At 57.5% G+C, this 12,927-nt stretch overlaps 1 protein-coding gene across 9 annotated transcripts in view; it reads left to right on the forward strand.

Annotated features, from left to right (window-relative positions):
• The window catches only part of Casz1 (castor zinc finger 1), a 141,028-nt gene that overhangs the window by 106,170 nt on the left and 21,931 nt on the right, over positions 1–12,927 (forward strand). For 5 of the 9 annotated variants that reach the window (XM_046424785.2, XM_046424783.2, XM_046424782.2 and 2 more), the window contains one exon: positions 10,642–11,127. In XM_046424785.2, coding sequence (XP_046280741.1) covers positions 10,686–11,127 — 442 coding nt within the window. In that variant the 5' untranslated portion in view covers positions 10,642–10,685. Of the gene's footprint in view, positions 1–1,834; positions 2,286–8,609; positions 8,632–10,641; positions 11,128–12,927 lie in introns of all 9 variants that reach the window. The other 4 variants (XM_058572664.1, XM_058572662.1, XM_046424784.2 and 1 more) reach the window with 3 other exon arrangements.

Consider the following 12,927-nt stretch of genomic DNA (forward strand, 5'->3'; position numbering starts at 1 on the left):
TTCTGCAGTGGCTCCTTGGAGAGGAGCAACAGGGATGGCAGTGACAGACAGAACTGGCCACCGGCCCTCGGGTGTGAGTCAGAGGACAGCCCTGGGAGGGCACATGGGAGCCTAGGAGGCTGGGAGAGGGGAGAAGTAAGAGGGTAACTTGGGGGCCTGGGGATCAAAGGCTAGCTCAGCAGTGCCTTTCTGTCCTCTGGCTGGCATGAGATGGTTCCTACCCCTGAGATAACATGTGGTGGCCTCCCTGTTGTCCCTTGTTCCTTAGCTCCTAAGCCTTTGAGGAAAAAACATACTGGCCTCCCTTTCCCAGGACCTGTCCCTGGCCGACATGTCTCTGCCTTCCCCCAGAGCCAGGGTTCTGGGCCTCTGGAGCGGAACGTGGGGGGAGAAAAGGCAAGGCCAAGGACAACCTGCCTGGCCCTGCCAACCCCCAGGCCCTGCCAACCCCCAGGCCCAGCTCCCTGAAAAGCTTGAGGACTGGGGACTTCCCCTGGCGGAGGGGGCGGGGGGCAGTCCATCTGGCCTGGCTAGGGGTTCTTTCTCCCTTTAGGTGGGCCTGAGGGTTGGCTGGTCTCCCTCTCTCAGGTCAGGGGAAGGCAGGCCTTCCTGAGTCCTCATTCATACTTAACGAGGACCAGTGGCTTCAGGAGAGTTCTCAGTGTGCCCTGGCCACAGGGGCTAGGGGTAGGGGAGGCACCTGCCCCACTGGAGGAGGAACCCAGAGTAGCAGGTGTCCAGCCTCAAGAGTCAACTGCAGGGTCTTCTAATGACAGTGTGAACAGAGAGAACATCTGATATAGCTGGGGACCTGACTCCTCCTTCAGCCAGGTCCGTGCCCAGAGTTGGCATGATGTGACTGAGGCCCTGGGCTCCCGGAAGTGCCTGTGACCAGGCCGGGCTTGGCAGTCACTCTTCAGTCTCGTGAAGCCTCCCCACCAAGTCTGGTGGATTCCCTGCTCTGTAGACTTCTCCCCTGCCCACACTGGGCCCACCTGCCACCCCAGACCCCTCATCGCTTCCTTCCAGTCTGGCCTCTGTTTCTCGCCTTTTGGGTCTCAAGTCTCACTGCCCCAACCATGGCCCGTCCTCCGTCCCCCCTGGCTTCACAGTCACATTTTGCTGCCAGCGCAGGGCACTGAAAAACTGCTGGCACTGCCAAAAACCCTGTGTGCGCTATGACTCCCCAAACATCCCTTTATTTTTATTGTTCTGTTAATTACTGTTTAAACTTTAATAAGTCACTTCGTCAGGAGGGGGGACCTGCCGTGAGCTTTTCTGTGCAAACACGGGCCGGGAGTGACTCGGGTGTAATATAACCCTTTATGCGATGTGGGAATGTTTAGATTGTAACAGAAACTTGTTATTTTAATGACAGTTGGGGGGATCTGAGCGTGGTAAGGGAGGAGGGGTGGCGTTCCCTGTCAACCCCTCGGAGGGCTTGGGGTGGCCTGGCCCTGCCAGGGTTGCCCTCTGCCACGGCAGAGGGCCCAGCTAGCTGTGCACCCTCCTGGGCTGCCCACTCAGCCCCCTGGGCAGACTTGTGTAGAGCGGTGCCTTCCGAGGGAGGCCCAGGGCCTGGGGCAGGAGAGCCTGGGCTGGGCAGCTTGGGTGGGTGAGGGCCTGAGGAGAAAGTTGGGCTTTCAGGGATGAGGAAGCAGGAGGCCCCGGGCAGTTCTCTAGTCCCTGGGCAGAAGCAGGCAGGGTTGCGAGAGGCTGGACTCCACACCTAGCCATTCCTGACTCTGCCCAAGAGTCAGTGGAAGGTGCCCTGTGCTCTGCAGCTCTGTGCCAGACCTGTCACTCACAGCATCCCTTTGACATACTGTTGCAGATGGGACACTGAGGTCCAGTGCAGAGAAACTTGGTTAAAGTGGCAAGCTTTAAGAGGATGGCAAATCTCAGGTATTGATTTGTTTTATTTGGAAGCCACCAAAGCCCAGGTGCCCCAGTGTGGTCTCGGGCTGGACACTATCCCACAGTGGAAGGGCATGGAGGGGCACAAGTCCTTGTCAGCCATGGAGGGGCTTGGGCAAGGCTCACCCTCCATTCTCCCCTCACTCCCACCAGGAGGAGGAACTGGAAGATGAGGTGGGGTGCCCTGGTCACCATCTGCACTCTTTCCCTCTCCCAGGAAGCAGGAGCTCGGCCCAGGGCAGGGCAATGGCAGCAGATACCCTGATTCTCCTCCCAGCAGTCCAGACCTGCTTCCAGCAGACACCTGGAAGGGACCCCTTGCCCCCAGTGTTCGTGAGGCTTCTACCAGGACCTCAGGTCACCTCAGGGTCTGTTTTCCTGCTTTGTCTTCATTTGGTCTGTCTGTCCTGTGTAGCCAAGCCTCTGCTGTATTCCAGACACTGGAGTGATATAAAAGAAGGAGCCCTGTGCTCACCCTGAGGGCCTGTGACCTGCTGCTGTTAATAAAGAGATTTCAGGGGTCTTGGGGAAGGGCAAAATCGAGGGGCCCCGCCTCTGTCCAAGGCCTGCCCCGTCCAGTCTAGCCATAGAGAAAGACCCTTGCACTCTGGGCTCTCCTGCACCTTTCTACTGCCTCCCACTGAGGGCACCACATGGAAGCTGGCCCTGCCCTGTCCCCCACCTCCTGCTGGGCGGGGCCAGAGGTTCAGGGCCTTGTGCCCTGGGTCTGGAGGGGAGCCCCCAGATGGTGGTGGCAGCTCGGGCCACGAATCGCTGAGGTTTTCCTTTTCTGAGCAGTGCGTTTCCCTAAATTGTCTTTGACTGCGTGCATGGGTAATGAAAGTTTATGCCCTTGTTAGAAGGACAGGCGGCCAGTTCCAGTTAGAACTGGGGCTGTCTCCCTGCCAGGCCGGCAGCCCCCTCCCCAGCAGGAAAGAGCAGGAGGGCAGGGTGTATGTGTGTGTGTGCGCGCGCACGCACACACACACACACACACAGACACACGCACGCGCGCTTGCGCTCGCACACACTTGCATACCCCTCCCCAGTGAATAAGAAGCCTGTTAAGGGAAGGGAAGGGAGAGAGGACGGAAAAAAAGAAAAAAATTTCCATATTTGTGTAAGTTGCTTTAAAAGCATTTTATCATGTCATAAAAAAGGGAAAGTACTCTCAGAAATTGATCCTCTCCGCCAGCCCATTGGACAGAAGGACGTTGGGATGTTAATGGCCATCCTGCTCCAGGGTGGCTTATTAAAAAATTTATACATAAATGCTTAAAATTGCATAAATTATTTAAAAAAAACCAACAAAGTAAGCAATTTGAATTCCCTCTTTTCCTCCCCTTCACTCCGTCCCCCCTTTTCCAGCCTCTCCTCAGGGCTCTCCTGGTCCCCGGGCTCTGGTCCCCTCCTTGGGGCAGTCCCCCTCTTTTCTCCACTTCCTGCTGCGCCCCTGACGCCCGCCGTCTGCCCTGCCCTCCTCCGGGGTTTCCCTGCCTCACCCACAAATTAATGAAACAGCCAGCCCACCACCAAACGCTCACACGCACACGCGCTAATAAAAACACCACTAATAATGCCCCAAATCGCAAAATTAAATATTAAGGCCAAAGGAGGCGGACGTGGAGCGGAGCTGCCGCCACCGTTGCCGAAGCTGGAGCTGATGAGTGTGTCTCTCGCAGGCGTGGAATGTCACCCACACATCCTGGAGACTGGAGTGGGGAGTTTTATGATGGTTTTTCATTGATTTGTTTCCCCAGCGCAGCTGCCGACCTCTGTTGAGGGACAAACATAATCAGCACTGACGCAAATTAGATGGTTATTCGTTTTGAAAATTGACAGAAAAACAATAAAAAAGATGAAATGCTCCCAAATCAATAGATATAATGAAATTCAAATAATCCGAGAGATGAGGTCTCCATGGCAACTGATAATGTGGAAAAGAAAACAATTTAATAAAGGACAGACACACTTTGAAAACAGATTGGGCCCGGGGAGGGGGGCGGGCTGGCGGGCGGAGGGCTGGAGCGCGGGCTGGCGAGTGAAGGATCACTGTCCGTCCCAAGGACACCCGCCATAATTAAGCGAGGCTTTCGGCCCCAGAAAGTGCAGATTCAGGTTTTAATACACAAAATTATTTCAGGAGCAGTGAATCGGAAAGTCGTTTGTAATGACCTTCCTGAGAGGCCCGGGCGCGGGGCATGTTGGAGGCTGGGCGGCCCGGCCGGCTGAGTTATGGCATATTTGTGTTTTTATAGTGCGGAGGGGAGGGGGTGGTGGGGGGAGGGGGGAGAAGGTTAAACAGTATTTACAGCTCAGTTGTTTTCAGAGAGGAAAGAGAAATAGAGTTCATGGGGAGATGCAGTGGGCAGGCAGGGGGGTGAGCCAGGGAGGCCTCTGGGCAGCAGGGAGGGGAGGTAGACCTGAGCAGGTCTCCCACCTCAGGCTGCCTCACCTACGTCCGCCTCAGGTCCAGAGGAGATGCCAGGTCCGCTTCCCCTGCTCCAGTGCCTGGTGAGGCTCAGGCAGTGCGGTCTTCTAGGTCTGGGGCCTCTCTGACGGGGTGGGAGCCGAAGTCCAAGCCGTGTGGACACCCAGCTGCACCTATCAGTAAAAAGGTGGGGCATTTCCACAGCTGCCACGAAAAGTGGCTCTGCCCTTCATCCTCGCCCGCACCCTCCATTTCTCTATGTGGCAGTCGGTCATCCATCCAGATGGTGCTGCCCTTCAGGGTGCAATAGTTGAGGGCCGGACGAGCATGTAAGGACGGCATGCCCCACTGCAGTGGCCTGCAGCTCCCTGCCTTCTCTTCTTTGGTTCCCCCTTCATGCCAAGTGCCCACCTTGGACATGCAGAAGTGGGGTTCCGTGGGGCAGGTGGAGGCAGAGGCCACAGAGGGGGCAGGGGATCAAGCATCCCTGCCCCAGCCCTGCAGAGCCCCTAGCCTGCAGCAGGCAGCTCAGGCACTGGTGGCCAGGCCATGGGAGCCTTGAGACTCCCCCTCAGGCTCCGTGTCCCCTCCAACCCCTGCTGTGGGAGTGCAATTGTGTTTCAACACTGTGACCACACAGAGACTTTCTAGTTTGTGGGCTGCTGTAGATGGGCACGTGTGAACACGATTGTACAGAGATCCCTGAGTGTGTGTGCACACAGGCATACACACCGTCTGTGTGCTTTTGCTCGGTGTGTGTATGTTTTAAATCTCCCCTGGGTGGTAACTCTCTTTTTTCTCCTCTTCCTGTTTGGCTGTGACCTGGGGGAGATTGATAGCCAGCCTGTGTGGTGGATGCTAACAGTTCCCCTGATTTATAGAGTTACTTACGCTAAGTGAGGCCACTTAGACGCGTCTGGATAGTAAACCTTTTAACTGGACTAAAAAATCATAATAAATAAATAAACAAAGGGGGGTAAGCTAGGGCCCAGTGGCCAAGCCCTGCCCACTCCCCAGCTTAGAGCCCTTGAGGACCAGGGACCTGCCTGAGAACCCCAGGGGAGCAGTGGCCATTCCTCCCTTCAGAAAAAACTCAGAGGCCCTTCTGTTCTGAGCTGGAGATGGGATCAGGAAGGACCCCCTCTCCCAGGGGGCCTCTCAGGGACAGGTCTTGGTAGGAAATGAGGGAAGGGAACTGCTCAGCTGGAGATGGGCTCTGAGGGAGAAAGCATGGGCCTAGCAACCTTCCCTTCTGCTCTTGTGGCACCAGTGCTCCATGTCAGGGAGATGGTCTGGTAGTGACTTTTGAATATTGTTGCCTTGTCTGAACTGCATAGTCCCTGATGTAGGAACCAGGGTGACGTAGGACCCAGGACTGCCTGTCTTGCTCACATCGTAGCCTCAGAATTCAGCCCGAGCCTGGATGGAAGTAGGTGCCCCATGCGTGCCACTGAATGGGGGCTTGTGGTCTGTGAGGTTCCAATCCTCAAGTGCAGCAGGATGGGAGCTCCCCTAGGCACCCTGAGACTCCAGGATGGCCACTTGGAAGACCTGGAAGGCACCTTGGAAATCTGAACTTGGTGGGAGCTGGCTCCAGCACTGACGGGACAGTTGCCAACCTCATTACCTCTGCTGCCTCACCTGGAAATGGGGACAGGACAACTGGCCTGCAGGGATGCTGGGGGATCACCAAGGTGACTAAGTGCCCAGCATACTTTCTGGCACAGACAAGGTGCTCAGGAGGCACCAGGTGCCATGTGCCTGTAGATGCCATGGGCTAGCTCAGCCACCGGTGTCCGGACAGTGTCTGTGGCCCCCAGAGCTGCCTGGCAGTAGGCAGGCAGAGCCAGGTGCACCCCCACCCCAGGGGACTGGCTCCTGGCCTCTGCCTCCCTTCCTCCTGATATACAGCGGGCATTAGGCCGCCCAAAGGGGATCCTGCATCCTTAGGAAGAAATATGTCCTCATTTTTCTTAAACACCGTTTCCACTGAGTGAAATGTTTAGAAGGGACGCGCAGGGAGAACTTTATTTCCTACCAGGGAGTTCAGAGCCACCAAGCAGAGCCCATAAAGCACCCGGAGCCTGGTAGCTGACAGGCAGCCCAGCCCTGAAATACATTACTCACGGTGGGGAGGGGCTGCCAGGCCTGCCCAGACCCCTGGGACTGCCCCTGCCCTGGCAAGACAAGCAACTTCAAGACCCAGGGCCATGGGCAGTGGGCACCATGCCTCTTCTTCCCTTGAGCCCAGATTGCCTGCAGGAGAGGGCCTGGCCTGACCAGGTGCCGAAGGAGTAGTTCTTCCAGCTTCCCACAGGCCTTTACCTCCCAGGTCAGGAAGACGTGGGGACAAGGGGCCCAGGTGCAGCTACAGGCACCCCCCTTTCTCACCCAGAACTGGCAGGAGCCCTGGCCTTCCCTAGCCTGTGCAGGGAGTGATGAGATTCATGCCATAACGGGTCCCTTCTCCCAAGGCCCTCCCTTCATTCGATTTCTGAAGCTGGCTGATTTGAATATTTATAAATATCAGTAAATTATTTATTGTAGCAATCTGCTGCACCATTTTACCCATCGCAGTTAACACTTTAGGGGGCTCTGTGTTATGGGAACAGGAAGTGGGGGTGTGGAGGAGATGGGGCAAGGGAGGGAAGGAGCCCCTGCAGGGAGGCTTGGGACTTCCCAGAGCTTGCCTCGGAGCCTTCATGGGGATGAGGCTGAGCCTCAGCTCCAGGTATCTACAGCCAGGATTAGCTTCCTCCTCTGTCAAATGGGTTGGCACAGGGCTCAACTGGATCATTTTTGAAGCTTTGGTGAGATTGTGATGGACAGTCAGTTTTTGCTTCTCTCTCCTGCACCTTAGTTGGGTCTGCTCAGCTCAGAGACTGATGGGTAGTGCTTGTTGAGTTTGGAGGCCTGTAGGAAAGCCGAGGGGGCCATTTGCTGGCGCAAGGGAGAGGGCTGCAAGGATGGCCCCAGGCCTCCTGCCTCTCCTTTCCCTCTTCCCTCTTCTGGGCCAGGTGAGAATTCCTTGTCTTGGAATCTTGGGCCAGACATGGCACCACATCTGCCTGTCATTCTCCTCCTGGGCTCAGCTGTCTTTTCCCAGGTCCTTCCTTGCCAGGCCCTGTGCTTGGCCCAAGGAGGCGCCTTCTCACCTTGTAGCCCGGCAGCCCTTCTGTGAGAGATAGCTTGCCAGGGCCGGTAGCTCCCAGGGGTAGAGCCAGGCTATATGCTCCTGACTCTGACCCAGGGGCCAGACTGTAACCTGCTGTGCCTTCTGGGGTTCAGAGCCACTGGGGCCAGGAGCAGAGTTGGTGCTTTGCTGGGCCCACCTCAGCTGCCCCTCCTGCCTGCCCCCCAGTCTGCTGGTCCCTGGGGGAGCAGAACAGGAGTCCTCTTGCCTTCCCACCCTCCTGCCCAAGCCTGCCTCCTGGGCAGTATTGTTCCCAGAGGAAGTGTCCAGTGTAAATAGAGCAGCGGGCAGGCTGGTGGCGGGAAGGAGATGAAAGGGGCAGTGACAGGGCCGGGGACTGATGGCTTCCTTCCATTGAGGCCTGGCCACGCCGTTTATATTTTAGGGAAGAAAGTCAGGGGAATGTTTACATGGACAGGAGTCTGGGGTCAGACCATGGGGGTGGGTAGTCTGGAGGTCCCAGGGCCTTTGATGGAGGGGCCAGCAGCAAGGCCCCACGGGGTGGGCCGGAAGGCACAGTTCATACATGCCCTCCTCCTGCCATCCCGGCCTTGCACACATTGGCACTGACAACCATCAGCCCTGCCTCTGCCTCTTGCCCGTGTCCCGGGCCCAGGTGCCGTCTCCACCTCCACCCTTGGGACCAAAGTAGAGTCAGAGGGAGGGCAACATCTGGAATGCAGGTGGGCTGGGTCAGAACAGCAGCTGGAGGGCAGGTGTAGAGGGAGTCAGCAGGAGCAAAGGGGCCTGGGGGCTGGAGGTGGGCCCGGTGCACAGCTGCATCACAGCTGGTGGGGGCCCAGGCTGGGACTGAAGGGGCACATGGCTGAGATCGGGAGAAGGTGGGCTGGGTTGGGTGAGCCGAAGTTCAGGGAGGCTCCAGGATGGGTGGGAGCCCTGGGAGGGGGTGTCACTAGCAGCAAGTGCAGCCTTGGGAGCTTCTGCTTCCCTCTTCCTTGGGATAAATATTTATAGATTCATTTGCCGTCTGCCATACACACTTGGCTGCTTACCTCTTGGTAAAAATAGAGCAGGCTCCTCACTCCCGCTCTTTTCTTCCCCGTCCAGGGCAAGGGACAAGGAGGACCAGGTGAGGCTGCTCCCCCTGAGGCTGTTGGAGGAAATGTGGTGTCACAGACCCTGCTGGCCTGCCGAGCAGTTGAACTGGGTGGGGTTGTGATTAGGGGCCCTGAAGCTGAACTTTGAGAGGAACCTCATGTGCATACATAGGGATTTGGGTGCAAGCGGCACAGACTTGGAGCTGTGGACAAACATGAGTTTGTGGGCATCTGGCTTGGCCAGGGTCCAAGACCCTGGAGCCAGAGCCACAGGACTGGGAACTGGCTGAGCAGACCTTTCTCTGACAGTCCCCAAGCAAGGCCACACATTCAGCAGCTGGTGATAAGGCAGGATCTGCAGCCACAGGGCATGTATATATCAAGGGACTATTATTTGTGCATAAAAATCAGGTCGACCTGTGGGATGAGGCCCTTGGGCAGACACAGGTGTGGCTTCTTTGTGGGCTCTCCAGGATGTGGATTTCATGGTGGGCTTTTGTTTTGTTTTGGTACCAGGGATTAAACCCAGGAGCACTTAACCACTGAGCCACATCCCTAGCTCCTTTTTATATTTTATTTAGAGATAGGGTCTCACTGAGTTGCTTGGGACCTTGCTAAAGTTGCTGGTTTTGAACTTGCAATCCTCTTGCCTCAGCCTCCCAAGCTGCCGGGATTTCAGGCACGCACCACCACTCCTGGCTCATGGTGTTTGATCCATGGAGCTAAGGCACAAAGCCCTCCTGCCCCCCAGCCTTCAGACCTATATGAGACATGCCCATTTCCCTGGCTAAGGCCTGGGGAAGCACTCTTTGACAGGGACCTCCCTATGCACAAATTGAGTATGAACTGAGACGGTCACATGGCCACTCCCCTGATCCACCATGGGGTGTGGCACACGGCAGTACACTAGATGGATGGATGGCTAGACAGATGTGTGGCATCATTCGTGCATATATCCAGCCTTGTAGGCCTTCCTGGCCACCTGCCCTCAGGACCCTCTGTCCCCTGACAAGGTTTGGTTTCTAGCTGCCTATGTGCTGTGACGTCGGGAATCAGAAATTAAGCCCTTTAGCTGCAGTTTCTGGGCTTTCCATGAGGGACCTAAGCAATCCAAGCCTGTCCCAGCTGGGGCTCCTAGGCTAGGAAGTGCACTTCTCAGCTCCGGCCAGACCTTCCCAGGATGTAGGAGTGGGCCACAGGAATTGGAGGAGGAGGAGTGTGGTGCTGGGATGGAGACGTAGGAGGGGCTGCGAGGATCTCTGTGGAACAGCAATAGGAAATGGCCAGAGGCCCAGTGAGGCTGGAAAGAAGGGCCAGGAAGACCCTCACAGGGCAGGTGACTGAGGAAAAACAGAGGCTTTTTTTGGGGGGGGGTCAGGGTGGAGGTGGGGGGGCGGTGGTCCTGAGTAGCTGGGAGCCAAGGAGAAGAGCTCCGCTGTCCTGAGAGCAGACGCTGGAGTTGGTGAGGCCTAAGGACTGGGCCTGGCAGAGGTGCTGCCAGGGGATAAGATGCTCCGGTGGGGACAGTGCCAGCCAGGGTAAAAGGTTGACACAGGCTAGAAGCTGGTTGTCAGCTGACTCCTCCCCAGGGACCTGTGGTGAGGTAGAGCCAGGCCACCAGCAGCACAGTGCTTCCCTTGCCACCTTCCCTCACCACCAGCCCCTCATCTGCCTGTGCTTGGGGTTCTGCATGACACAAGTCATACCACCTCTCAGGAGCTATTTAGGGCCAAACAAGCCTAGAAAATGCTTCCAGGAACCAGGTGCTAGGAAGAAGACTTGTATTTGAAGAGCCTTTCTTTCATCCACTTTGAACCACCTACTCCGTGCCAGGCACTGTGCAGGCTCTGGGGATGGAGCGACTGGCTAGCCCAGCCCTCGAGCTCCCAGTCCAGAGGGGAGATGAGCAGTGCTAGGCCACCTCAGGACAGCATGATGGATCTGTGATCACCTGGGGAGACTGACTTGGGGGTGCAGGGTCGTTCAGGGGTAGCTGTGCTTGGCATGTGGCCCCTCATCTCTGTGTCCCTCCATCCCTACAGCTGAAGGCACCCGGTGCACTGACCCACCTGCAGGCAAACCGGCCATGGCGGCCAAGCGCAAAGGCGGCCTCAAGCTCAATGCCATCTGTGCCAAGCTGAGTCGCCAGGTGGTGGTGGAGAAGGGAGCAGAGGCTGGCTCCCAGGCGGAGGACAGCCCGCTGAGGCCCCGGGACAAAGAGCGCAGTGGCCCTGAGTCTGGGGTGGCTCGGGCCCCACGCAGCGAAGAAGACAAGAGGCGGGCGGTGATTGAGAAGTGGGTCAACGGGGAGTACAGTGAGGAACCGGCACCTGCACCCATGCTGGGGCGGATCACCCGCGAGGGCCTGGAGCTGCCTCCCGAGGGTGTCTACATGGTCCAGCCCCAGGGCTGCAGCGATGAGGAAGACCATGCTGAAGAGCCCTCCAAGGATGGCAGTGTCCCAGAGAAGGACTCAGATGGGGCAGCCTCAAAGGACAACAGTAGCCCCGGCATCAAGCAGGCTTCAGGTGGGTGTCTGGCCTTTAAGAGGCAGGTGGAGGCTGGGAAAGGGTGCTACACTGTGGGGTGACCCAGGAAGGAAGGTCCACGTGTCCAGGTGCCCACCTGCCTCCTCTTCATTCCTGCCCCAAGCACCAGCATCATGTCCAGTGAGAACTCTGGGGGTGGGGGCAGAGTAAAGGGACAGAGAAGGCAGCTTTCCAGGAGTGTGAGGGGGCAGGGGGGATTGCCCAGCATACAGTGGGTCCTTAAAAAACAACCGGTGGAGGGACAGATGGACGGATGGCCAGACACACAGAGGAATGGACAGATGGTGGGTGGGTGGGAATCAATAGGAATGAGCCTTCTGGGGGACCAAGGTCCCTGGCCACCAGTGTGGGGAGCAGTGGTTGTGGTGGGGCAGCAACATGAACCCCATGAGCTGCCAGCTGCAAGCACTCTCACTCCGAGAGACTTCTCTGAGGATCCTAGAAAAGGCTTGGTCCCCTGCCTGTGCCCCAGCATTCTCCTTCCCTACGTCACTGCCCCTGGCCCTCCTAGGTGGGAACTCAGGCCCATGAGGCTGGCCAGGCCCAGCCAGAAGATCCCCTTACACCCAGCCACCCCGACATGGTCCTCTCGCTGACCTCTTCCCATGAGATGGCCAAGGCCTGGCTTCTCTAGTGCCTACGTGTCCTTGGGACTTAGAGCAGTCTCCAGCTCTTTCTGCTCAGGAGAGGACCAGCCTGGGGTTTATGGCAGGAGAGGGGCCCCCGCTAGAACTAGGTCTGGCCTTTACTCTCGCCCCAGCCTCCTCCCAGGTTGGTGCCTGGAGCTGCACGCCTCCCCTGCCTCTCCCCTGTCCCTGTCCCCCCTGCGGCGAGGGGCGCATCTCCTCCCTGTGCGGGGAGCCCTGCACAGCCACATAATTATGCATATAAGATATAAACAGAGCTGTTTAATTATCCTTCGCCACATCAGTGACAGAGTAATTAACAAACATTGCAAGATCAATGAGGAAGAGTGTGACCTTCAGTTTCCTCTGATAGGAAAAGCCCTTGCCGTTGCCAGACACAAGGTGATTGTGCTAGGCCTGAGGAGAGGGAAGGGACAGCAGCCCTTGCTGCTGTCCCTCTGACGCTCTCTACGCTCAGCTCTGCCCACAGTGGAGGGGCTAGAGGAGGCCTCACCTCCTGAATCCTCCCTTCCTGGAGAGAGGAGCTGGAAAGGCAGGAGGCAGGGATCGAACTGCCCTGCGCCTCGTGGCCTGAGCTCTCCTTCCCTCAGCCCCAGGTGGCTAGGGAGCCAGTGGAGCCCCAGCTACCTTCCATGGCCTTGGCTCCCCAGGCCAAGAAGACTTCTCTGGGCCTGGGGGTCAGGAATGCAGGGCTCTGGAACTGCCTCTAGGACCCTGCCTGGCCCCCTCCCTGCTCCAAGTTGCCTGCCCTTCAGAGCCTTCGGTTTCCCTGCCATATATAGTGAGGGTTCAGCTGCCTCCAGCTATTTTTAGCCCCTTTCCCTGGTCCCTGAGCCACTGTATCCAGCAGCCAGAGCCCACTCCTCCCAGGCCAGGCCCCCAACCTCTGTGGCTGGTGTTCCAGACTGTGGCTGACCCACCTGCCCTGCCAGGGGAACAGCTGTCTGAGGGTTCCTTGAGTCACTCTGCCCAGCCTGGGTGCCAGGGAGCTGCCTGTGACCCTCCCCTCCTTAGCTAGTGGGCTCCCAGTCCTCCCCAGAAGCTGAGAACCCCTCCTTCCTCATTCTGCTGGGTTTTCTCTCCTGCCAGGCCCTGCCCGCTCTGCTCCTTTGGCCTCCCTCTGCCCCTTCCA

The sequence above is a fragment of the Marmota monax genome, unplaced genomic scaffold, assembly GCF_021218885.2.
Source record: "Marmota monax isolate L192 unplaced genomic scaffold, Marmota_monax_Labrador192_F-V1.1 WCK01_AAM20220418_F8-fsc00080, whole genome shotgun sequence".
Taxonomy (NCBI): Eukaryota; Metazoa; Chordata; class Mammalia; order Rodentia; family Sciuridae; genus Marmota; species Marmota monax.